The sequence below is a fragment of the Hordeum vulgare genome, chromosome 4H (genome assembly GCF_904849725.1).
Source record: "Hordeum vulgare subsp. vulgare chromosome 4H, MorexV3_pseudomolecules_assembly, whole genome shotgun sequence".
Classification (NCBI taxonomy): Eukaryota; Viridiplantae; Streptophyta; class Magnoliopsida; order Poales; family Poaceae; genus Hordeum; species Hordeum vulgare.
Window position 1 is genome coordinate 551875766 of NC_058521.1, and position 25315 is coordinate 551901080.

Below are 25315 nucleotides of genomic sequence, written 5' to 3' on the forward strand. Positions count from 1 at the left end.
CGCATTGCTGCAGTCAGTCCACATATAACACTAATGCTTTGATACTGATGCATACTTAGTATAGTTCTGATGTCAGTCTTGCGAGTACTCTGGATGAGTACTTACCGTTGCTTTGCTCCCCTTTTCCCCTTGATACGATTGCTGCGACCAGATGATGGATCCGAGGAGATGGCCTATCCCGCCGACGACGACTGCTACCCCGACGGTGCTTACTACTACATGAAGGTCGTTGAAGACCATGATTAGTTTAGAAGGTTCTTAGGCATGAGGCCTTGCCTCGTTCGATCGATGTATCTTTTATGCTAGCCTTCTATAAGGCATTATCCTTGTTTTATGTCTGTACTCAGATGTTTGTTGCTTCCGCTCACTCGTGTGTTTATCGAGTTTCTGTATTCTAGCCCTCGAGGCCCCTGGCTTGTAATATGAAGTTTGTATGTTTTTATTTCTATGTAGAGTTGTGTTGTGATATCTTCTTGTTAGTCCTTGAGCTTGGTTGTACAAATTTGCGTGTATGATTAGCGTACGATCAAATCGAGGACGTCACACCCGATGAAGCATGAGGTCACCAAGTACATCGGTGTGGATGCCCATTTTGTGCGTGTTGCTGTGTAGGATGAGACTCTCACTCTTCACTATGTGTCCTCTGAGTTACACATGGCGGACTTCTTCACGAAGGCACATAGTCGAGCACAACAAGGTTTCTTTCTCTCCAAACTCAGTGTTGTTGATCCACCATGAGTTTAGAAGAGGGGGGGGGGGTAGATGTGTATAGTCCCTTTACTGTATATTCCCATTGTATAAGAGGCTTTCTACATTTTATCACATCTGTACATATATTGGCCTTTGGTCCTCTCCGAAAGCTAGTTGCTCATTCTCCAACAACAACATGCAAAGTGTTTATCCTTAATATGCTACTAATCCCAATTCGATAGCTACTATGAGTTTAATTATTTGGTTGAAACATTCTTCCATGTGGTTGGCTAATGGTGCCCATTTCTACTTTAGGAAATGGTGGTAAGTCACGAAATTAGCTACCAAATTTGGAAATTAAGTCTCATTGAATCATGGAATTGCATATACTCCATTCGTTCCTAAATATAAGATCTTTTAGAGATTTTAATATGAACTACATAGGATGTATATAGACCTATTCTAAAGTGTATATTCATTCATTTTGCTCCGTATGTAGTCCATAATAAAATCTCTAAAAGGTCTTACATTTAGGAACGGAGCGAGTAGGTTATTCTCACCTTAGTTGTGTATCTAAAGAACTCATTCACCATCACCCCTAAGGAGTACATGCTGAATATAGACACGCTGAATACATACATTTGGTGTTGTTTGATAACGGTGTATATGCTGAGACATGTTAAGGTGATAATATGTTTGGTAGCTTGCATCTGTTTAGACATGTTGGCAGATGATGTAGCAACCAATATTTTCAAATAAGTCAACAAACATTTCAAAAATGTAAACATTTTTTAAAAATACAATTATTTGTTTTCAATAATTTAAACATTTTAAAAAAATCGAAGTTTTTACGAAAGTTTGAACTTTTAAAAAATGTAAACAAATTTTGAAAATCTGAATATTTTTTGGAAAAACTATTTTTTTAAATCCAATCATTTCTTGAATATTTGGAAAAAATGAAATTTTGATTATTTGTTTTGAAAATTTCAACAAATTTTGAAAATCTGGATATATTCAAAAAAAATAATGATTTTTAAAAATCAGGACATTTTCCAAAAAAATGAACAAATTTTGAAAATATGGATTATTTTTTGTATTCTAAACATTTTCTGGAAATTAAATTATTTTTTACAAGTTTGGAACATTTTTTTGAAACACATTGTTGCTCGCTTCGCTCATGCATGCCGATGAGTGAACGGCTGTTGAGGTGTTTACTCTTCGTACAAGCGAAGATTTTTAATAAGCATTTTTAATAAGCGAAGATTTTTTAGAAATATATGATGCCATTCGTAATATGTGGTAAACATTTTGAATACACAATTCCCATTTTTTCAATGCTTGGTGATTTCTATTCGAATACTCAATTAATTATTTTGTATACACACAATAAAAAAAACTAATACATGATGAAAAAAAATCCAAATTAGTGATGATTTTTTCTAAATACACTTTTAAGAAAAAAAATTAATAGAAATTTTATAGAAAAAGGAAAAAGAATAAAATCGTCCAAAACTTGCGCCGGCCCGCACGTGGTGAACGGCGCGTGCGTTACCGAGAACAATAGTACATTTTTTTCCCCCAGCAGATCGTCTTTGCAAAGGCAATCCTCTACAACGCTATTAATCTGGAGAAAAAAAAGAGAGGGAAAATGTAACATTCCCTCGTAAAGAGTCAGAAAATCCTAACAATTTAGGCTAGATTCAGAGTGAAGTTAGGGTTACGAGAAATCCTAACAAATCTCGGTTAGCTTGGCTTCCCGCTATATATATTGCACGTCCCATCCGACGCTTTGTTACGAAAGAGCGCGCGAAGGAAGCACACGCACGCGAACGCGCAGCTCATCTGGCCCTAACCCATCCAGCCTCCATCTCCTCCCATGGCGGCTCTCCTGACGAAGAGCATCGCCGTCTTGGCGCTGGTGCTCTGCGCCACCACCGTCGCTGAATCATGTAAGTAGAACACACGTCAAAGCTTTCAGACAATGTTTTCCTTGCGCGTCAAGTTCGATCGATCGATCGATCTTAACTTTCTCTTCCATTTTCCCCATCGATCGTTGCAGTCGACATCCCCATGATGTTCCACGACCTCTGGTTCCGTCGCGGCATTGCGAGGGCCTCTTTCCAGGAGAAGGCCGCGGCGCCTGCCACCGCTCCGTCGAAGCCGCCGGTGCCGTCGCCCACGTCTCCCTCAGCGGTCCCGCCCGTGCTCCCGACGCCCGCCCTGCCCGTGCCGCCCACCACGGCTCCGTCGTCCAACGCGCCCATGCCGTCGCGCACCCTGCCGTCGAACGCGCCCGCTCTGGCGCCTATGATGGCCGTGGCCCCCGTGCATGCGCCCTCCGGCGGCCCTGCAGCGGCGCCTTCTTCTGGCGTCCCCGGACCAGCGCCCGTGCCGGCGTCGTCTCCCATGGCCGCAGCTCGCGTTCTGCGCGTGCCGCCGACGGCAGCGCCGGCTCTTGCTCCTTCGATGGCAGCGTCCGCACCGAGATCGAGCGCGCCGTCGCCGATGCCCGCGCTTCCCACCACGCCAGGTATGCTTCGTGATCGCGTGCCTCTGTTCATTGTTACTTTGTGCGACGTTTTTTTTTTTTTTGAGACACTGTCAGACGGTTTACGTAGCGCGTCCGATCGGTTTGTACGATTGGGCTCAGCATCCATTGAAATGGCCCGCGTACGAGTCACCGCCTGAAGCGGCCCAGTTAGGGTTCCCATTTTGTTTGCCACATTTTTTAATCTAAAATGTGTTTTGTGTGGCTTAATCTATTTTCGTTATTAACCCTAGAAACTTACTTTTTACGATAAGTAATCTAACATTGTTATATTTTTTGCGTGGAATAATATTGTTATTAACCCTAGTAAATCTTGATTTCTTAGCAAATCTTAACAGAGGAAACTCTTTGTACAGTTCTAACTGATTTCCTTTTCAGTCTTTCTAACTGATTTCCTGACTGATGTGCTTGTGCAGCTCCCGTTTCGCAACCCCCTGCGTCGGCACAACCCAAACCTGGTATGTCATTGATCTTCGACGAGGAACTAAAAATCGATCCACAAAATTGCTCTACTATGAAATAATCCAAAAAAATAAAAAATCATCACTAACGCCTAGCGGAAAATATTGTTTGCAGGCCCCGTGCTCCCGTTGCCGACAGCCCCAGCGCCGGTCGCCACGCTGCCCGCCGCAGTCACCTCTCCAGCTCCCGCATCATCGCCGGCGAGCACCCCGACCGCCTCGCCGACTGCTTCTGCCGCTGATACCATCGCTCCCATGGGAGCCATGGTCCTTGGCGCCGCGCTCGCCGTTGCAGCGCTATTTTAGGCCCTGCCGGTTTCAAGTTAGCTTAGCGGATTGGCTTTGTAGTTAGCCTTCTGCTATAGCCTAGTATAGTAGTTACTTTTTGTTAGGATCGATACACTAGAATTTTTTACTCCGGTTGTACTCTGCTACGTACTACTACGTGTGTTAGCCTCGACTCATATACTATGGAAGAAAAGTGAACGCCCCGTTCACAGTCATACGTTATTTGTTGTGTTTCCTCGCCGTCAGTGTTTGTAATCGCACATCGCAACTTAGCCGGTGATCAGATGTTCATACCGGCGTCGCCTGGCGGTGACGTGAGCAATTCGACGCGGCGGCGTAAGCAGCCATTAGGCCATACATCGTGGCATTGCATTCAGACTTGAAAAAAAGAAAGGAGATTCGATGTTCATACCGGGTCGGAAAAATTGCTCGGTCGACGTACGTACGTGTGCCCCTTTTGGTCCCAACTCTCGGAGAATCTCGATTCCACTCGGCCCATGCCATCGTGCGCTCGGTTTCTTTTCTTTTCTTTTCTCCCGTGCCACTGCATGCCCACCCAGCTCCTTTTATCATGGTCACCGGCCGACCACGGCGACGGCGGCGACCTTCTTTTGGCTCACCACCACAGGCCGCTGCCACCGTTCGAACTTCAATCATGTCGGCACGCCGCCGCTTCGGAAAAGGAATGCCGTGCCGAAGCCGCCCTTTCACTAGCTTCTCCGGTAGCTGGGACCAGAAGGGATCCTAGGGCTACAGGCGCCATGATTTCTCAAGCATTTTCGCGGCCGTGCGCAGGTGTCAGTGTCTCGGTGAGAGAAATTGCTGCTATGTGGCGCCATTTTCTTTGACCTGTAAAGCTAGGATGAGGAGCAATGAGTTCCATTCCTGTCTCTTGCCAGTGCCAGCACAGTGTAGCACTCACTAAACCAAACTTCCCACTGATGCAGCGTGGTGCATGCGGCGGTGGCAGCCCATCACAAACATAAAACCACCCTCCATGCATGCACCCCCCTTGCAATCTCACACCACATTCCACGGACAAAACCACACCTTCTGAAACCACCATCGATCGTAGCAGCTAGCAGTGCAGTACACAGGCAGTAACAGCCACAGCGGCGAGAATGGCGGCAAGGTCGTCGCTGCTGCTTGTCTTCGCGCTGGCCGCGGTGGCAGCGCACGGCGCCGACGGTGCGACCGTGGCCGCGCCGGCGCCGGCCGTGGACTGCAGCGACGCCCTGATCAGCCTGGCGGGGTGCCTGAGCTACGTGCAGGAGGGGAGCACGGTGGCGACGCCGGAGGAGTCGTGCTGCTCCGGGCTCAAGGACGTGGTGAGGAAGGAGGTGGCCTGCCTCTGCCAGGCCTTCCAGGGCGGCCAGGACTACGGCGTCGCCCTCAACATGACCAAGGCCCTGCAGCTGCCCGGCGCCTGCAAGGTCAAGACGCCTCCCTTCAGCAAGTGCCACAGTAAGTTTCTTTTTTTCCTTGTTTTTCCACCACTCGCAAATGCAAAAATACACTCCAACAGTGAGCTGCATGTCTGTCGCGTGAAAACATAATTTGGGTCAGTCGATTTCCGGCGGGAAGGAAACAGGGGGCGCGCGGAGCACCGAGGCTGCCGGTTCGCCGGAGAAGCTAGGCTGGCCTCGGTGTCGACCATCTTTGAACTTCACTTCTCCTGTACATCCTTTCTAGAAAAGTGCAAATTGTATATTTTGTTGAACTGAAGTTTCATCTTCAGAATCAGTTGAGGCTTCAGAAAATCTGAAGCACAACGAAAATAGAACCTTAGTCGACCGAGGCCTAGCAAAACCATTGTTAAATCTAAACCTGACGGAACAGTGATCTGAAAAAAACTGACGGGATTATATTCTGAATTTCTGACGATCACTTCTTTCGCTATTGCAGTTTCCATCCCGGGTATGACTGGCGGGTCTCCAGGTGTGTTTACAAGCTAATCACTCTTTCTCTTGCCCCTTCTGGTTCTTTTTTGGAGTAGAAAATGTCGCAACTCTTTCAAGTACTGAAACGTTGTTGCCGTCATTCCAGCGCCTGCCCCATCTTCCGGTGCTCCGTTCTTCGATGGCTCCCCGACGTCCCCGTCACCGTCCGCACCTTCGGCCGGATCACCAGCCGGAAGCGGCGACTCCACCACCGCTCGAGCTCCATCGCCGTCGGCCTCCGCCGCAGCCGCCTTCCCCGCTTTAGCAAACGTCCTCCTGGCCGCAGCCACCGTGGCGACGACGCTGCTCATGTGAGCTGCTGGGCGCACCTGTAATTCGTTCATGAGACCATTTTCCGCTATACCGGCCCGACACAGCTGAGAAAGCGTTGTTGCTGGCTTTGCTGCCTGTACCGAGATGTATCTTATCTCAGAGTTTCCAATCCATTTATACAGATATCTCATTTGTACACGTTTTAATGGGTGCCCTTCATAAACATGGCGTGTTTCCATATACAATGAGACTGCTTGGTTTGATGCCAATATTTGGCATGCCAACAGGCAACTCTCATTTAATCGATGAGTCAAATCTTATGTCTTCGTTTCAAAAAGAAAAAAAAATTGGCTGTCAAATATTCCTGCCAATCTCTAGAAAAGTAGCCAACTTTTGGTCTGGTAACCAAACGTCGGCATCAAACCAAGCAGCCTCCATATTTCCTTTCAAGTAACATACGCTTTTCGTACCTCGCTGTTGATCGAATATGTTCATTTTTAGAGGCCACAAACGGGGTGAGATTGTGAGAGAAGTCTTACCGCGTGCAGCTCATCCAGAACAGAGAGAGAAGGGCGTGCATATCTTTTTTGTTAGTACTAGTGCATGGTGTAGATTGAATCAGATTGTAAAACAAATGGCGTTTGAACTTGTGCAGGCAAACATTTTCCAAGACAAACGTTTCCATGAGGGTCTCTCAACGATGCATGCTGCTGCTGTTGCATGATTATTATTATTATCATTATCCAAGTGTATGTATTGCTTCAAAATAGTTAGTGGGGTTCCATTCCATGAGGGGCTCCAACAGCTGGTGGTAGCTGGAGCATCCCAACAATAGTTATTAGTTTATAAAAGACAGAAACAATGTTTAACAAAATCACTAAGAGAAACCAAGAGCACTAGAGTAGACTGACTAATGAATTAGTGGAGCTTATTTCAGTCGTCGATGGCAACAAGAAAAAAAAATGTTTTCCATCTGCATACGGCCTCGCCGGTCTTTGCCTTACCTCGCCAGCCGATGGCCACTGACATGTCTCGTCACAGCCAATGTAATCAATCGTTAGCAGTTTTACTCGTGTGTCGGTGTGTGCACCATCAATTAAGTCAACGGCAAGCATGCACCAGTGCACAATACTCCCTCCGTTTCAAAATATAAGATCTTTTAGAAATTTCATTAGGGGACTACATACGAAGCAAAATGAATGAATGTACACTTTAAAATATGTCTATATACATCCGTATGTAGTTTATAGTACAATCTCTAAAAGGTCTTATATTTAGGAACGGAGGGAGTACTTCAAATCTCCAAACACATACGTATGTGCCTACATACCTACAGCAGTATGCAATACATTTAGGTATGGCAGCGGCCGCTGCCAAGCCATGCCTGATTGCTGGCTCCGCCCCTGGTCTACATCACCCGGCATCTCATCTTGCTGCTGCTCGCTGCCCCTGGCTCCTGCTCCTGCTCCCGCCGCCTGGTGGTGACCCTGGAACTGGGAACCAGCTCCCTCAAAGACGCTGGCGTCGACGGCCGCATTGGGGTCTTCTTTGGCCTTTCCTCACTTCCATGGAGGCTGCCCTCCTCCCTTTTTCTCTTCTGCTGCAGATTTAACAGTGATAAGCATGTAACATAATGTTCAAATTGATTTGTAATTAATACAATTTAATATGAACAATTTTCTGAACTATAAACACTCACCATGGCTCCCTGACCCTGCTTCCTTGCCTTCAAACCTTTAAGCTTGTGGATGGCTTCCTCTTGAGCTTGGATGACTTCATCTCGAGCTTGGATGGCTTCCTCTTGAGCTTGGATGGCTTCATCTCGAGCTTGGATGGCTTCCTCTTGAGCTTGGATGGCTTCATCTCGAGCTTGGATGGCCTCCTCGATAGTATCAAAGGTCCCCACCTGCCTCCTCCCCTTCTTCTTCACATACACGTTCACCGAGTACCTGCCAGATTTCTCCACGCGAACATCGCGATACTCTGTCCCCATGCGTGCGCCGGGTTTTGACCCAGAAATCATGGCGGACGGAAGCGAGGGAGCCTATTGGAGATAAGCATGTAACATAATGTTCAAATTGATTTGTAACTAATACAATTTAATATGAACAATTCGTTGAACTATAAACACTCACCGTGGCTCTCTGACCCTGCTTCCTTGCCCTCAAATCTTTAAGCTTCTGGATGGCTTCCTCTCGAGCTTGGATGGCTTTATCTCGAGCTTGGATGGCTTCCTCGATAGTATCAAAGGTCCCCACCTGCCTCCTCCCCTTCTTCTTCACATACACGTTCACCGAGTACCTGCCAGATTTCTCCACACGAACATCGCGATACTCTGTCCCCATGCGTGCGCCGGGTTTTGGCCCAGAAATCATGCCGGACGGAAGCGAGGGAACCTATTGGAGAGACGACAAGCAGGCAACACAAGTTAGGTTCTCTATCTGACTTGCAGGAAAAGGGGGCGAACAAGGAAGAAGAAATGATTATTGATAAAGATGTGGACAAAATTCAAAAGGTTGGTTCGCAAAAGACAGGAGAGGGTAAGGTCAACCAAAATATAATCACGCAGATGACGAATGATCATGCAAACAAAGATATAACGAAGAATGTGAAGGCTATCTTGTCCATTAGCATCTGTGATGACATGGTAGACAATCTGGCTTGGCGTCAGAGCTCCACAATTACTCCAGATACCACATTGATGTGGAGGTAGTCGAGGCAGATGACTTTAGATGGAGATTTATGAGAATATATAGAGAACCAACAAGTGAGAGAAGAAATACAACATGGAAATGGTTAAGCATCCTAAACCAGCAGCTCTGCCTACCATGGATATGTGCAGGTGACTTCAACAAGATACTTTACCTCCATGAAAAGAAAGGAGGGCCAGGCAGACCGCAACAGCCATGGAGAAATTCAGATTGGCACTAGCTGAGTGTGGTCTCCAGGACTTGGGCTACACAGGAAAGAAATATGTCAAAGATGGCGTCAACGCTAACCCTCATATAAGATAAATAATGGAGACCCAAGGCACTCAGACCACCGGCCGGTCACCATATGGGTGGAAGGCACAGGGAAACACATAAGTGCATTCAGGTTTGAAGAAAGATGGCTCCAAGAAGAAGAATGCAAAAATATTGTAGAAAATGCTTGGGCTGCTGTGAGTCTAAGATGAGAAAATAATACATCTAGCAAGATACACGCAGTGGCACGAGACTTAAAGGATTCAGACCATAATGTTCTTGGTGGATTGGGGACAGTTTCGCCATGCGGTGTTGCAAGAGTTTGACTCTAACACTCATAGGGACAAGACGAAGGCATTGCTACTGTTGAAACAGGAAGGTACAGTGGAAGATAACAAGAGGGCTTTCTGTCAGTTAGTGTATCAAATCAGGCTCTATGAAACAGCATTCAGTGATACTCCCTCCGTCCCAAATTTTTTGTCTTAGATTTGTCTAGATATGAATGTATCTAGTCACGTTTTAGTATTTAGATACATCCATTTCTAGACAAACCTAAGACAAGAATTTTGGGACGGAGGGAGTACTTTCTTAGTCACCCGTTTTATTCTGGGACTGAAGGATGAATTGAGAGGAGCAGTTGAGATTCAGTTTGCGATAACAATCGCAGCAGGAGCCGCTTATGCAACGGTACAGGAAGAGACGATTGCTCGCACTAAGGCCACTAAAACAGCGTTTAAAGCGGGAGGGGGAAGACCAGAACCACGCACAAATGCGCCTGCAGGAGAACTTTGGAAAGCGAGGCAGTTAAAGGATTACAGGCGTGCAAACGGCCTATGCTTCAGTTGTGGTGAGAAATTCAGTCCAGGACATGTATGTGCCAAACCAGTTGCAGCACAAGTGAATGCAATATCATCCACTGATCGGACAAATGTACTTATTTCCGATGCCGCGCTAGATGCCATAGCAGTGCAGGAAGCAGTGGAAGAGGAGCTGCTGTTGTCTGTCGATGCGCTGTCAGGGACTGAACACCCTAAGACCATCAGGCTGAGAGCACTAATTGGCAATCAGGTGGTGCTCATCCTGTTAGACTCAGGAAGCTCGCATAGTTTCGTAGATGAAGCACTGCTAGCAAGAATCAATACCACTCCTACAGCATTGTCAGTCCCTCTGTCAGTGAAGGTGGCAAATGGAGATAAAATGAGTTGTCATTCAGAAGTGCTTGAATTATGTTGGTGGATCCAAGGGCACACTTTCCAATATCCAGTCAAGGTGCTTGTGTTGGGGGGGCTATGACATGATTTTAGGGATGGACTGGTTAGAACAGTGGGGAGCCATGATATGTCACTGGAAACAAGAGTGGATCCAGTTTGAACACAAAGGGGAGACAGTAACTCTGCAAGGAGTGCAGCAGTCAGAACAAAAAGAAATAAAGTACAAGAGCTCTCTGTGGATCAAGTGGTCAAATGACACAAGGGAAATGAAATACGGGCTACTGCAATAATTATTCCTCCTAATCCAGATGGTAATAGCCCTGTACGTAAAGAAATTCAGAAGCTAGTGTCTGAATTTGCAGACATATTTCAGGAGCCCACTACTTCACCTCCAAAAAGGCAGTTTGATCATGCAATTCACCTAATTCCTGGTGCAGTTCCTGTTAATGCCAGGACTTATAGATGAAATCGAGAGACAAGTTAAACAGATGTTGGAGGCAGGCATAATTACCCCAAGGATAAGCCCTTCTGCAATTTGACGGAGTTGGTACCGGGCGGCGCAGGCGGCAGTAGACAATTCGAGTGCAGACTGGTAATTGAGGTGCGGTTTCCGGCGAGATCCTACTCCCGGATGTAAAATCCCGTGACCCAAGCCTGTCGGTGCACTAGAGGAGGCGCGGAGATCCGGTGGCGGCAGGGTTCGAGATCCAACGAGGGTTCCAAGGTTCGTCCTTGTGGTAAAATTCCGGTAGTTGGTTCCGATCAAGATGGTGAAATCTAAGGGAGAAGACAAGGCGAACGCCACAAAGGTGGCGGCGCTCATGCTTGATGTCGAGCAGCTAGATAACAAGTTCGAGCACATCAACACCGAGGTCGAGGGCATACAAATTTAGGTCACTGGCTTGAAGACGCAGTTGACACGTCTGGAGGAGCTAATGACCCAGATGGCTGAGCAGCTGAAAGGCTCATCGCCGGCACAAAGAGAGTCAGCTGTCAGCGGCTGATGGGGGGAACGCAGTCAAGCAGCTTCCACAACACTCACCTCACCATCAACCCCGGCCGACACAGCAGCAACCACCACCACCCCAACCTCCACTTCAACAAATTACACCTTATGGTACGCAGTCTGACCCCCAAGCACGTCAATCTCCCCTGCTTGACAGAGGCGTTCCAGTATGGAAGCGGCACGGCCAAGAACAACTAAATTACCAGCAAGAGCAACAAAGCTGGAACGCTAACACTGTTTCTCAGCAATTGCAACCCTTTCAGTCTGAACAAGTTCCATATACAGAAATAGGCTACCAAGATCAAACTGTCCAGTGGAGTTACCGACCAAATACAGTGCAGCCTACCGACAGACACCCTCCACCCCCACCCAATTACTATTACCCACAAGAACAGTACCCTCCAGACATGAGACAACCATCAATTTCAACAACAACAATACCACCACCCCACTTACATTATGCCTGAACTGCAGTATATGCAACAACCAATGCCACTTCAGGACACAGGGCAAGTACAGAGACAACAACACTATCAAGTCTCTAGACCTGGGAGAGGTTTTGATCCTACCAGAGGCCACGACAGAGACATCCAATTTTACAGGTCTATAGCCAGAGCCCCCAAACTGGAGTTTCCCAAGTTTGATGGCACAAATCCTATGGAATGGTTGAGAACAACAGAGAAAATTTTCTCCATGGTCTATGTGCCAGAAGAAGCAAAATGGGGCTATGCACAGATGTATCTCACAGGAAAGGCAGATGTGTGGCTAAGAAACTCTGGCATCTTAGAAGAGAACCTGACATGGGACCAATTTTGTGATGTGATAATCAAGAGATTTTCTGGTGACAGATCATATGAAATTGTGGAAAAATTCAACTCCATTAAGCAGGGCCAAAGTTCTGTCTCTGAGTACACTGACACATTTGAAGAAAAAATGGCAGCTTACAAAAAAGAAAATCCCAGAGTAACAGAATCATACTATGTAAAGTGTTATATCAATGGACTCAAGCCCGAAATCAAAAATTACCTCAAGCCTTTCAAACCACCTACCCTGTCTGATGCAGTAGAGACCGCAAGGGACATGGAGCTAGGAGTGTTAGCTCAAGGTAATCAAAAGAAATTAACATCCTTCAATGGCTACCAGAAACCAAACAACCCAAACCCCGTGCCTGACAAATTCAGACCCAATGACAGGAAGGACACTGACACCAAAACAAACACAAGGCCTGAACCTAAGTATAGGGAACCTGGCACTTGCAGGTACTGTGGTGGCAAATGGTTCTTTGGTCACAAGTGTGCTCAGTACAAAACTCTGAATTTGATGGCTACAGAAGAAGCAACAGAACAGGAACATCCTAATGACTGTTAGGAAAGCAACTTATCTTTATTGAAGGCCCAAGGGGCATATATATATTACACATGACTTGAGGTGCAAGGAAAGTAAACATAGACTAATAAGGACTCCTAGACTAATACTAATACTTCCTAACACCCCCCCTCAAATGCAAAGCGTATGTAATAGCATTGCATTTGAAGAAGTGTAATACTAAAAAAAAATGATAATCCAAATCCGCGTCTTGAGAGTGTCGTCGTAGCATGAAGAGTCTTCAAAACTTGTCGAGTCGCCGAAGGAGATAACGAAGAGATGGTACATCAGAGGTAGACACCGCATCACTTGAAGATACAAGATGAGTATCAAGAGAAGATGGGTCAAAAGAAGATGGCACATCAGAGGAAGACACTGCATCACTTGAAGATACAACATAAGTATCAAGAGAAGATGGGTTGTCAAAAGAAGATGGCACATCAAGAGGAATAAAGCATTGTGCAGAAAATCATAGTCCACGACAACCGACAGCGAAAGAAGCTCGGCGGTTAAGGCACGATGAACATAGATTGACAATGCAAAAAAAGTCCAGAAAATCCTATAGAAAACAACAAGGGCAAATAGGCCACAAAAGTTGTATAGAAAGGATCAGGACCGGAGAAAGGCTGACGGACTAAGGTATGGTGGACTCGCATGGCACGAGAAAACACAAAATATGAACAGATTTGGTGGACGCAGCGGAAAAAAAAACACATGCTAGACTAGATGCAATGGCAGCGGAAGATGATAACGAGGCCAAACAGCAGAGTTGTAGCAGCATTAATCGCACGTAAGCAGCTAACAACAGAGAACACCAAGTAGCAGGCTAGCAGCTAGTGCAGACAACTAGACAAGCATGCAGCAGCAGCCAGCGTAGCAGAAGATAGCAGCAGGTACGCACACGGAAGCAAAGCAGCACACGTCATGCCAAGGTAGCACGCAGCAGCAACGTGCGGAGCAGAGGCAGCGGCGGCCAAGAGGAGCACCACGTAGTAGCAGGAGTAGCACCACGTAGCAGCAGGAACTGCTGCCCATGCCGAAGGCGGACGCATGAGCAGTGCAGCAAAGGGCAGCTGAACGAGGAGAGCAACACGTGAGCAGCCACAGTAGGCTGGAGGTGCAGGAGCTGTCTGGGCCAGCAACAGGGAGGTTGAGGGCAGGCACGACTGGGATCTTGCAGATTGAAACCTTCAGCGAGCGCCGGGACGTGGATGCGGAGCGCGTCCATGTCGAGTCCGAAGAGCGCGGCGAGGTAGGACGGCCAGGAGCGCCCCAGGCCGGCCGCCCCCATGACGGCCTCAAGCAGTATGTTCCCGGCGGCGAGGAACGCCGCCATGTCGCCGAGCTCGACCCGCAGGTACAAGAAGGAGCCCCCAGCAGATGGGATCTCGGCGGCGGGGTAGGCGAGCGGGATGGCGGGGCCGGCGTTGCGAGATCCGGCCTGATCTGCAGCAGCCGGGGACAAAGACCCACGGGGGCCGGCGGGATCCAGGGCCTGCGGGACCGGCTGAAGATCGGGAGCCGGCGGGAGATTGGGGATCAGATCGGACCGGCTGGGGAGCGAGGCCGAGGTTGCGAGCGGGACGAGGGCGAGCTCGAGCGGGAGATTGATTCGGGGATCGAGCAGCAGCTCGAGCGGGAGCCCGTGCGGTTCTTCCTTCTCGATCGGGGAGGGCAGCGCGAGACGGCCAGAGGACGATGGCAGCATCGCGAGGGGAGGGAGCGTCCGGCCGAGAGGAGGTTGGTGGCGGCGCGAGATTGGATCAGCACGAGTTGCGCGTGCGAAAAAATAACCTAAAGCTCTAATACCATGTTAGGAAAGCAACTTATCTTTATTGAAGGCCCAAGGGGCATATATATATTACACATGACTTGAGGTGCAAGGAAAGTAAACATAGACTACTAAGGACTCCTAGACTAATACTAATACTTCCTAACAATGACATGTTATTAAACAACGTGGAGCAACCTGACAACACTACAGCTGCCACAAGCCCTACTGAAGAGGAGCAACTGATGCAAATTTCCCTACAGGCCTTAGGAAAAAAACTTAAAGCTGCAACATTCACCTTTCAAGTGCACATTGGAGGCAAATGTGGAATAGCATTAGTGGACTCGGGAAGCTCACACACTTTCATTGATATGAATTTTGTGGTAAAAACAACTTGTCCCACTGTAACTACTGACATGGAAACAGTTCTCATTGCTGGTGGGGGCACCCTCAAAACTGGATCACATGTACCCCTCCGTCCGGAAATACTTGTTATAGGAATGGATTTATCTAGATGTATTTTAGTTCTAGATACATCCATTTTTATACATTTGTGCGACAAGTAATTCTGGACGGAGGGAGTAGCTGACTCCAGTTACACTATACAAGGGCATAAATTCAGTAATTCCTTTAAAGTTTTACCCCTAAAAGGCTATGACATCATTCTGGGTTGTGATTGGCTCAGCAAACACAGTCCTATTACGATGGACTTTGATACCAGAAAAATTGTTATTAACTTGGATGGAAAAACTCAAGTCCATCTCAAGGACGATAACAGGAAGAAATCTGTCCCAGTCATCTCTTTGGACAGAATGGAGAAATTGGGACCCAAGGGAATTTCAGGCTACTGTTTAATTCCAGCACCCAATAAACAGAAAGACATCAACAACACTGTTCTGAAATTGAAGATCTCCTAACAGGATTCAAAGATGTGTTTGAGGAACCCAAGGGTATGCCACCAGAAAGGAGTTGTGACCATGCTATTCCCTTAAAAGAAAATGCCACACCCCCTATGGTTCGACCCTATAGAGTGCCACATAATCAAAAGAGTGAATTGGAGAAACAAATCAAAGAACTCCTAGAAGCAAGTGTCATAAGACCCAGTGAAAGCCCTTATGCCTCACCTGCCATATTGGTAAGGAAAAAAGATGGGACATGGAGACTATGCATTGACTATCGAAAGCTCAACTCCTTGACCGTGAAGAACAAGTTTCCAATACCCGTAATTGAGGACCTCTTTGGTGAGCTACATGGAGCTGAATACTTTACCAAATTGGACTTGCGATCAGGCTACCACCAAGTTCGAATGAAATCTGACGACGTACATAAAACTGCCTTCAGGACCTATTTCGGACACTGTGAATATTTGGTCATGCCTTTCGGCCTCACAAATGCTCCAGCAACATTTCAAGCTCTCATGAATGCAGTATTGGGCCATTTAGTCAGAAAATTTCTACTTGTCTTCTTTGACGACGTATTGATCTACAGCAGGAACCTATTGGAATACTTGTCACACCTAAGAGAAGTGCTCCACCTGCTGAGAGAACGCCAGTTATATGCCAAACTCAGCAAATGCACCTTTGCTGCACCTCAGCTTGAGTATTTGGGTCATGTCATATCTGGGCCTCACTGGGTACTAGAGAAAGTTTGTGAAGGGGTATGGGGGTACTGATCAAACCTTGTCCGAGGAGAGCGCGGGTGCCGCGTGGGCGTCGACCAGGCTGGAGAGGGCCGGGGTCGGCCTGCCGCGGCGGGGTGGATTGCGGCTCTCCTCCGATGAGAGCGCGGCGGCTGCGGGTGCCGCGTGGGTGTCGACCAGGCTGGAGAGGGCCGGGGTCGGCCTGCCGCGGCGGGGTGGGTTGCGGCTCTCCTCCGATGAGAGCGCGGCGGCTGCGGGTGCCGCGTGGGTGTCGACCAGGCTGGAGAGGGCCGGGGTCGGCCTGCAGCAGCAACGGCGGGGTGGATTGCGGCGGGGCGGCGACGAGGCCATCGAGACGGTAGGTGGTCTGGGTTCGGGGAGTGAAGGCGCGACGTGGATGGGAGCGTTCGGGCAGATGTTGGAGTAGCACTACGTGAACACCAGGCTGTTCCAAGATGGTGCACTCCGGTCCTATCCGTGTGTAGGAGTAGTTTTTAATTTCTTCAATTCAACTTCTTCTTATAAAGCACACGGTTTTTTTCTTGCCGGGTGGGTAAGAGCACCAGTTGAACACGCAATAACGAAACAAGGATAGTATTTCCGAGTCCAAGTCTCAATGATTTTCACAACATAGGAGCCACCGCCACCATTGCTTCCTTCCACAAATAAAGGTCCTCCTAGGTAACTGTTTTCGTTCCCTGCACGTGCAAGACACCCATAAATTCTGTTTTGGGATGTCATGTGAAATTCGAGCACAGAAAGAAAAAACCATAACTCGTATATGTCACAGATGAAAGAAAATCAACTTGATGAACAACTTATCCATAGAGAAGTTAGTGGCATGGCCCATTTTATTTATTGTAGTGTAAAAATGCAATCAAACGTTCGATGAAGATTTTTAAAATGGCTAATTTTGTTGGGTGAACTTTGGAAGGAACATATAAACATTGTCCAAATGAACAGGGTGAAGATGCAAACTTGGAGCGAAGATACAAAAACAAATCAGTCTTGGAAAAAATTAATTAATTCCTTCTTGGATTCAAGTTGCTTGTCATCTTCGTATGTTGAAGGCCCGGTGATGGTGGTAAGGCCATCCATGGGAGTCACAGCAGGCACCACCTGCGAGCTGGAAGAGTATGTCGATAATCAAGGCAGTTTTGCCCCCACTCACTTTCTTCCAGCTTCTCCTAAAAAATGGAACTACGGTTCGATAGAACGTGTAGAAGTCAAAAATAAATCGATGAATCATTAGATTAATAATAAGAAAATGCAGAGGGAAATTAACATTTTCTGCATGGCATAAATGACATGCACATCGAACATTTTCATAAACCAACTTAGTTCTGGCAAGATTAAACATGAGCTAAAGATGTCACCGTTCTATCAACATATTAGCAGTGGAGAAAGTCTATTACTCTACAATGACAAACTGTACAAATAAGGAATTGGACCTTTGCAGATCAGTGGCTATAATAATTGATGTTTCGCAAAGCTAACAAACAAAGAGAAAAGGTATCCATTTGGAACAACATGCATCTTCTTTATGTGCTAAATTTTTGTGCCATATTGAATAAACACTTCTACAGTATGCAAACAGTTTTAAAATTATAGGAAGATATTCTAGACTATAAAAACAGAAAAAAAAATAGTTAAGATGACCAAGGTGGGATACAAACAAGAATTGCCTTTTATGACCTCTGGTTAAAAATATGAGTTTGAATCCTAAAGATTTGAAGGACCATGTTTGCCTCTAACACTCTTTGTGGACATGGATGCATGACTTAGTACTCTATATGAAATAAACACCTATATCATGAAAGTACAATCTACGCATGGAAATATGTGAAATCCTCTACAATAGGAAACATACTCTAGTGCTTCAGACATTATCTGATGAAAAGAAGAAAAGATCCGAAGTTATCGGTTCATTGCAAATCCGATGAAAAACAAAATAGTTGAGAGAAACTACTCAGCAATCAACATGATGCTCATTATTACAGGTAAAATAACTACATTGAATCCATGTAACTTTAAGAAGAGAGATGCTGAAAAGCTCTCTAGAAGGCGATTGGAATGGAATCAATTGCAGTAGCACTTGCATAAGAAATAATGCACTAACATTTCTTGAAGGTTTCCTGCTTATTTATTATTCACACTAACGAAGATAGAATAAGGACCATCAAAAACAATTCGAACAGTCTAGTTGGTTGTAGAGGATTTTCCACATGTAATACTTTCATGAATGTTGAATCTCGACTATGTTGGTTCCCCGTTTGGTAGGCAATTCTAATTAATTACATGTTTTTCAAGTCTCGATCCTAGAAACTTCAAATCTATGGTTCAGGAAAGTCTGTGATTTACTTTTACTGAATGATATGTTATCTATTGATCTCTCCCTATCTTATGGTTGATATGAATATAACTGGGGAAAGCAAAATCAACTCAAATTTTAGTCTGCACTAGACACCACCAACCCAATTTACAGGGAGGATAACTAGACCTGTTTTTCACCTCCACTAATATAGAACAATATGACTCCAAACTGAGGAGGCGGAGGCGGTCTGCATTACCAGAATTTACGAACCATTGATATGAAGAAACCTCAGGTCCATCCTTCATTGTTCCTTTGTAGCCTACAACCTCCGGAGTTGAGCCAATTATGCTGCTAAAATCCTGACATGCTACTTCAAGTTCCTAGCGACTCAACTTTGGCACACTTTTCCGCATATCAAAATCTGAGGAAAGCATGAACACATTAGCAACAATATATATTAGACAAAATAATCAAATTATTTTATAAAGTTAATACCAACCAATAAGTATTGTTATCTTGTCGCTCCAACTTTTTGATCTACTCCATGATGATATTTTTATAGAAGCTTTAGATTGTGGCTTCTAGAGGTAGTAAAAGCAACAATGTTCACAAAAACAATAAGGAGAGCATCGGTTGCGATTTACAAAACAATAAGCCAAGTCGGTTGCTGCACTTTATCATGCTTAAGCTCAGAAGTATCATGTTTTCATTGAAAAAACACTCACTTTTCTTTTGATTGAAGAAACTGAAGGTTTGTTTTTTAGTCACACTGTCCCAAGATACACCTCAACTTGTATCTTCAAATTCGAGCTTAGCATAGAAAGTAAGAGTTGTCAAAAAGTTCAAGACATACGCATGATCCAAGTCAACCAATCTAGGCATGGTAAAGTCTACAAAGATGATTCACTACCTTATTCTATTATCAATTGATGGAAAATTGGCACAACTTCTAAGATAATCTTGCTAGTACAAGTGTACAAGTGTAACAGTTACAATAATAATCTTGGTTTTTTCATTTGAATAAAAGAACACAAACCATCGTGAGGCCCCTATGAAATCAGCACAACCATGATTCTGATCTTTTTCGCGTGGACCATGATTTTAATCTGCTAAAAGATTTATCCTTAAGTTCATAATATTCAGAGTTCAGACCTCATTAGTGGAAAAACTCCTAGAAAAATGATGTATGCATGAAATAAACATCAATAGTTGGTATTATCTAGATAATCATGGGAAAAACATATAGAAGTTAATATAGTCTGAAAGGTGTCAATCAAGCGTGTGGGATTTACATGGTTGCTAGCTAGCTTAGCATGGGAAATTAGCCAATGGAAACGTACCGGAGGATTCAATCGCCTGATGTATGGTAGTTTCGTACACATCTGGTTGGCTTCTTTCATCGTTGTTGCCTGCTAGTATGTGTGCATCTGGTCAGCTTGCCTCGTCGTAGTTCTGCAACAGTACCTTGCTCTGAAGTGGATTTGAGTTTCACTCGCTCACTCCCGACCCTCGTGAGGAGAGGCACTCCTCACGCACCAGACCAATGCCCTCGCGCCGCTGCACCCTTGTCGCACCATTTCTTCTTTCTCGACCTTCTTCTCCTACCTCTCCTCCTCCCTGGATCCTCCTCTGTCTCTCTTTTCTACCAAAAAATTGGAAGCCCCGCCATGACCTTGGAGCTCTCCCTGCCAGCCATGGAGGCCCGCCTCTATACGATTTTTGAGCAACTAGCGCGAAAGCCGTCCACCTGCAAGGACTTCGCGTTGTCGTGTCGGATCCCTCCTTCTCCCGCGCCCGCTGGATCCTGCCGTTGTCGTTCTGCATCGAGCAGACGTGTCGTCCCCAGTCGCTCGAGCAACCGCATTGACCTGATCCAGAGGATGCGCACGAGTACCGTAGCATGGGCGGCGAGCGGGCACAGGTGCGGCCGCGGCGGGGACGGCGAGCAAGGTGCGGCGCGGCGCGGTGAGCGGGCGGCGACCGACGCAGAGACTGGCGCGGGTGGGGAGAGCGGGCGGGACGAGTGAGCACGGCGAGCGGCGCGGACGGGTCGACCGTGGGCGGGCGACCAACGTGGGCAGGGCGACCGTGCGGGGCGGAGGCGGCTGAGCGAAGGTGCGGCCGGGGTGCGGCGCAGTTACGAAGAGGACATGCGAGGTGCGAGGGAGGTTTTTTTTAGGTATGTGCGAGGAAGGATTAGCATTAATGAAGATTTCATTAGTTTCGTTACCAAAGCATTTAGACCGTTGATTACGTGATTATACGGTCTAGATTTGTACTTAGATGTGCCATTTCTTCCTGTTTTAGTGATAGTAGATAGTAGATATATAATTCAGTTTTCAAAACTTTTAAAATTAGATGCTTAGTGGCTCTGCATGGTACAACATCTATGACAACAATCAACATACGCAATGCTAGGCCACGGGAAGTTTCAATCATTGTAGTAAGACCACAAAATAATTTATTTATTTTGAAAAGGAGACTGACCTCCGGCCTCTGCATCAGAACGATGCATACATCCACCTTTATTAAAATCCAAAGTAAACAAACAAATGTCCAATACAAGCTTTCAAGGAAGCTGCTAAAAGATCAAATAAAGAGCGACAACTGGTGCAAAATAGTACTAGAACCTATCTAGTTATTCTACTATTGGACTGCCATCCAAACTGGTTGAATATATCCTGAGCTACCATCTCCCATAGGGTGGATCCAGTAGCCAAAGTATCCTTGTTCTCCACAGGAGTGAGTAACGACCACATACGGATCGAAGATGTTGCCCTATGCAAAACCTGCAAAAATTTGGTATGATATTTTCTATTAAAAACCATGTCATTCCTACAGTTCCATATAGCCCATAATAACGCAGAAACTCCTATGTGAATCTGTCTCAAGGAATAGATATCAACTCCGTCCAGCCAGGACCCAAACAAGGACTGGATACTAGCTGGAGGCTTGATATTAAAGGATATACGAATCGAAGTCCACAACAGTTTTGCCATCGGGCAAACGAGAAAGAGGTGTTTGATAGTCTCGGGCTGATCATGTAAGCTACATATTTTGTTACCCGCCCAATTGCACTTTGCCAAATTATGTTTAGTTAGAATCACTTCCTTGTGCACAAACCACATAAAATTTTTGATTCTTAAAGGCACCTTAATCTTCCAGATATTAATGGATTTAGGAATTAGTCCAGTATCAATGAGGTTTAAGTACATCGTTTTGACCGAGAAGATGCCACTTTTCAATAACTTCCAATGAAGTCTATCGTCCTCATCTGATAGTGAGACTTGCATTAGCATCCTGACTAGATCAATCCAAGCGATCCAACGATCCCCTGTCAAACTCTTTTGGTATTGAATATTGAGAGGAACAAACTGAAGAACAGTGGCAACATAAGCCTCCTTATGTTGTACTATATTATATAGAGAAGGGTATTGCATGGCTAATGGCGTCTTCCCCAACCATGTATCTTCTCAAAACCTCGTAGTCTCTCCATTCCTGGCGATAAATTTAGCTCTTTGAAAGAACGTCGCCTTCATTCTCATGAGACCCTTCCAGAAGGGTGAGTCGTTAGGCTTTAAAGTGGCTTGAGCCAAGGTTTTGGCATGTAAATACTTATTCCTTAGAATTTGTATCCACATGCCTTCAGACTCTAAGGATAGTCTGTATAACCATTTGCTAAGCAAGCAAATGTTCTTGACCTCCAAATTCTCGATCCCAAGACCGCCTTGTTCTTTTGGTCTACAGACAATATCCCACTGAGACACTCTGTATTTTCTTTTGACTTCATCACTTTGCCAAAAGAAACGGGATCTGTAGAAATCCAACCGTTTCCGTACCCCAACAGGTATCAGAAAAAAGGAGAGAAGTAACATTGGCATGCTGGTGAGGACCGAATTAATGAGGATCAGCCTACCCCCGTAAGACAATAACTTGCCTTTCGAGCAACTCAGCTTTTTCTCAAATCTTTCTTCAATACACTTCCATTCCTTGATTGTTAACTTCCGATGATGAATTGGTATGCCTAGATAACTAAACGACAAGCTACCCGACGCACACCCGAACAACTTTTAATACGTATCTTGCTCTTCTTTGGCTTTCCCAAAGCAGAACAATTCGCTCTTGTGGAAGTTGAACTTCAACCCAAAAGCTGTTCAAACAAGCAAAGGACCAATTTCATATTTCTGGCTTTTTCAACATCATGTTCCATGAACAAAATAGTGTCGTCAGCATACTGTAAAATGGATACACCATCCTCAATGAGATGTGGGACAAGTCCACCTACCAAGCCTTCTTGCTTTGCTCTCCCAATCATAATTGCCAACATATTTGCAACTATGTTAAAGAGGATAAGGGACACTGGATACCCCTACCACAACCCTTTATGAGTTTGGAATTAATGCCAAATATCATCATTGACCTTAATTCCAACACTCCCCTTTTGTACGAAAGATTGAACGTCTCTTCTCCACACATCATCAAACCCTTTCATATATAAAGCTTCCTGCAGGAAAGGTCATTTTACCTTGTCATACGCTTTCTCGAAATCCACTTTGAAGATAACTCCGTTGAGTTTCTTTGATTGAATTTCATGCAGCGTTTCATGGAGGACCACCACACCCTCAAGTATGTTTCTGCCCGGCATGAAAGTTGTTTGACTCGGTTGCACTATGTCATGTGCAACCTTAGTCAACCTGTCCGTACCGACCTTAGTGAATATCTTGAAACTCACATTTAACAAGCAGATCGGACAAAATTGTTCAATGCGCACAACCCCTTCCTTCTTTAGCAACAACGTTATCGTTACAAACTTAATGTGAAACAGTTGTAAATGCCCGTTGAACAGATATGGAACATCGGAAGTAAATCATCCTTAATAATGTGCCAACATTTTTTTATAAAATTCAGCCGGGAACCCATCTGGTCCTGCTGCCTTGTTATTTTTCATCTACAAAATGGCCTAAAAAACCTCTTTCTCCGAAAAAGGCGCCGAAAGGACCTCATTATCAGCCACACCGAGTTGAGGTACGTCTTCGACCCTTTGCTCATCCATAGACATGTAATTGTCGCCATGAGCACCGAATAGTTGTTTATAATAGTCCGTGATATACAATTTTAGGTTCTCAGTTCCTACAATTGTACCTTGATGACCCACAAGTATAGGGGATCAATCGTAGTCATTTCGATAAGTAAGAGTGTCGAACCCAACGAGGAGCACAAGACTGATAAACGGATTTCAGCAAGGTAATAACTGCAAGCACTGAAAGTAGCGGTAACAAGTGATTGTGTAGCGAGGTGAAACATAGAAAGCAAAGAGTAACAAGTAACAAGTAGTAGCAACGGTGCAGTAAGTGGCCCAATCCCTTTTGTAGCAAGGGACAAGCCTGAACAAAGTCTTATAGGAGGAAAAACGCTCCCGAGGACACACGGGAATTTCTGTCATGCTAGTTTTCATCATGTTCATATGATTCGCGTTCGTTACTTTGATAGTTTGATATGTGGGTGGACCGGCGCTTGGGTACTGCCCTTACTTGGACAAGCATCCCACTTAGGATTAACCTCTCTCGCAAGCATCTGCAACTACAAAAGAAGAATTAAGACAAAGTCTAACCATAGCATTAAACTAGTGGATCCAAATCAGCCCCTCACGAAGCAACGCATAGACTAGGGTTTATGCTTCTGTCACTCCAGCAACCCATCATCTACTTACTACTTCCCAATGCCTTCCTCTAGGCCCAAATATGGTGAAGTTTTATGTAGTCGACGTTCACATAACACCACTAGAGGAAAAGACAACATACAACATATCAAAATACCGAACGAATATCAAATTCATATGACTATTATCAGCATGACTTATCCCATGTCCTCAGGAACAAAAGTAACTACTCACAAAGCATAATCATAATCATGATCAGAGGTGTAATGAATAGAATCAAGGATCTGAACATAAACTCTTCCACCAAGTAATCCAACTAGCATCAACTACAAAGAGTAATCAACACTACTAGCAACCTTACAAGTACCAATCGGAGTTGCGAGACGAAGATTGGTTACAAGAGATGAACTAGGGATTGGAGGGGAGATGGTGCTGATGAAGATGTTGATGAAGATGCCTCCCCTCCGACGAGAGGAGTGTTGGTGATGACGATGGCGATGATTCCCCCCTCCGGGAGGGAAGTTTCCCCGGCAGGATCGTCCTGCCCGAGCTCTAGATTGGATCTGCTCAAGTTCCGCCTCGTGGCGGCGGCGAAACCACGAAAAAGCTCCCGATTGATTTATTTTTTCCAGACCAAAACCCTTCATATAGCAAAAGAGGGGGTCTAGTGGGCCGTCAGGCAGCCCACAAGCTTGCCCTGCGCCACCAGGGGGTGGAGGTGGAGTGGGGGCTTCTGGAGCCCTGGTGGGCCCCCTCCGGTAGTTCTTTCACCCAGTATTTTTTATATAATCCAGAAAAAAATCCACGTAACTTTTCAGGGCATTTGGAGATGTGCATAATAGTGGACTAGGATTTGCTCCTTTTCCAGTCCAGAATTCCAGCTGCCTGAATTCTCCCTCTTCAAATAAACCTTGCAAAATAAGAGAGAAAAGGCATAAATATGGTACCACAAGTAATATAACAGCCCAAAAAGCAATAAATATCAACATGAAAGCATGATGCAAAATGGACGTATCAACTCCCCCAAGCTTAGACCTCGCTTGTCCTCAAGCGAAAACCAAGTTCCATAAACATGTCCACATGTTGAGGGACGAAGGTGTCGATAAAACATAATACGGACATGAGGGCATCATGATCACACATAGAACAACAATACATCATAAAGATTCTTATGGGAAAGTAACAAT

General features: G+C 45.6%; 3 protein-coding genes across 5 annotated transcripts; 2 read left to right on the plus strand and 1 right to left on the minus strand.

Annotated features, from left to right (window-relative positions):
- The first annotated feature begins 4869 nt into the window (after positions 1-4869).
- Positions 4870-6406, plus strand: LOC123446955 (non-specific lipid transfer protein GPI-anchored 31-like). The gene is made up of 3 exons (XM_045123503.1): positions 4870-5451; positions 5893-5925; positions 6034-6406. Exons 1-3 carry the CDS (start codon positions 5109-5111, stop codon positions 6240-6242), a joined length of 585 nt encoding a protein of 194 aa, XP_044979438.1. The 5' UTR covers positions 4870-5108; the 3' UTR covers positions 6243-6406.
- A 1044-nt stretch (positions 6407-7450) lies between these two features.
- On the minus strand, positions 7451-16607 carry LOC123449454. Of its 3 annotated transcripts, XM_045126691.1 has the most exons (5): positions 16195-16607; positions 8336-8596; positions 8022-8244; positions 7900-7979; positions 7451-7800 (listed from the first exon to the last, which is right to left on the minus strand). In XM_045126691.1, the coding sequence occupies exons 1-5, from the start codon at positions 16504-16506 to the stop codon at positions 7609-7611; spliced, it is 1068 nt and encodes a 355-aa protein (XP_044982626.1). In that variant the 5' UTR covers positions 16507-16607; the 3' UTR covers positions 7451-7608. The 3 variants fall into 3 exon arrangements, with proteins under 3 accessions (XP_044982626.1, XP_044982625.1, XP_044982624.1); XM_045126690.1 differs by having other exon boundaries at positions 7451-7797; positions 7900-8244; positions 16195-16604; XM_045126689.1 differs by having other exon boundaries at positions 7900-8244; positions 16195-16601.
- On the plus strand, positions 11769-12786 carry LOC123449456. Its single transcript, XM_045126692.1, has one exon. It carries the CDS (start codon positions 11840-11842, stop codon positions 12746-12748), a length of 909 nt encoding a protein of 302 aa, XP_044982627.1. The 5' UTR covers positions 11769-11839; the 3' UTR covers positions 12749-12786.
- Positions 16608-25315: the final 8708 nt, after the last annotated feature.

Coding starts and splice junctions, on each gene's coding strand:
- LOC123449454 (XM_045126689.1), bottom strand. CDS start 16,506: ATGGCCTCGTCGCCGCCCCGCCGCAATCCACCCCGCCGTTGCTGCTGC. Junction 8,597..16,194: donor CCGCGCTCTCCTCGGACAAG/GTTTGATCAGTA, acceptor TCTCTCCAATAG/GTTCCCTCGCTTCCGTCCGG. Junction 7,801..7,899: donor AGCAGGGTCAGGGAGCCATG/GTGAGTGTTTAT, acceptor TTAAATCTGCAG/CAGAAGAGAAAAAGGGAGGA.
- LOC123449456 (XM_045126692.1), top strand. CDS start 11,840: ATGCCTGAACTGCAGTATATGCAACAACCAATGCCACTTCAGGACACA.
- LOC123446955 (XM_045123503.1), top strand. CDS start 5,109: ATGGCGGCAAGGTCGTCGCTGCTGCTTGTCTTCGCGCTGGCCGCGGTG. Junction 5,452..5,892: donor TCCCTTCAGCAAGTGCCACA/GTAAGTTTCTTT, acceptor TCGCTATTGCAG/TTTCCATCCCGGGTATGACT. Junction 5,926..6,033: donor TATGACTGGCGGGTCTCCAG/GTGTGTTTACAA, acceptor CCGTCATTCCAG/CGCCTGCCCCATCTTCCGGT.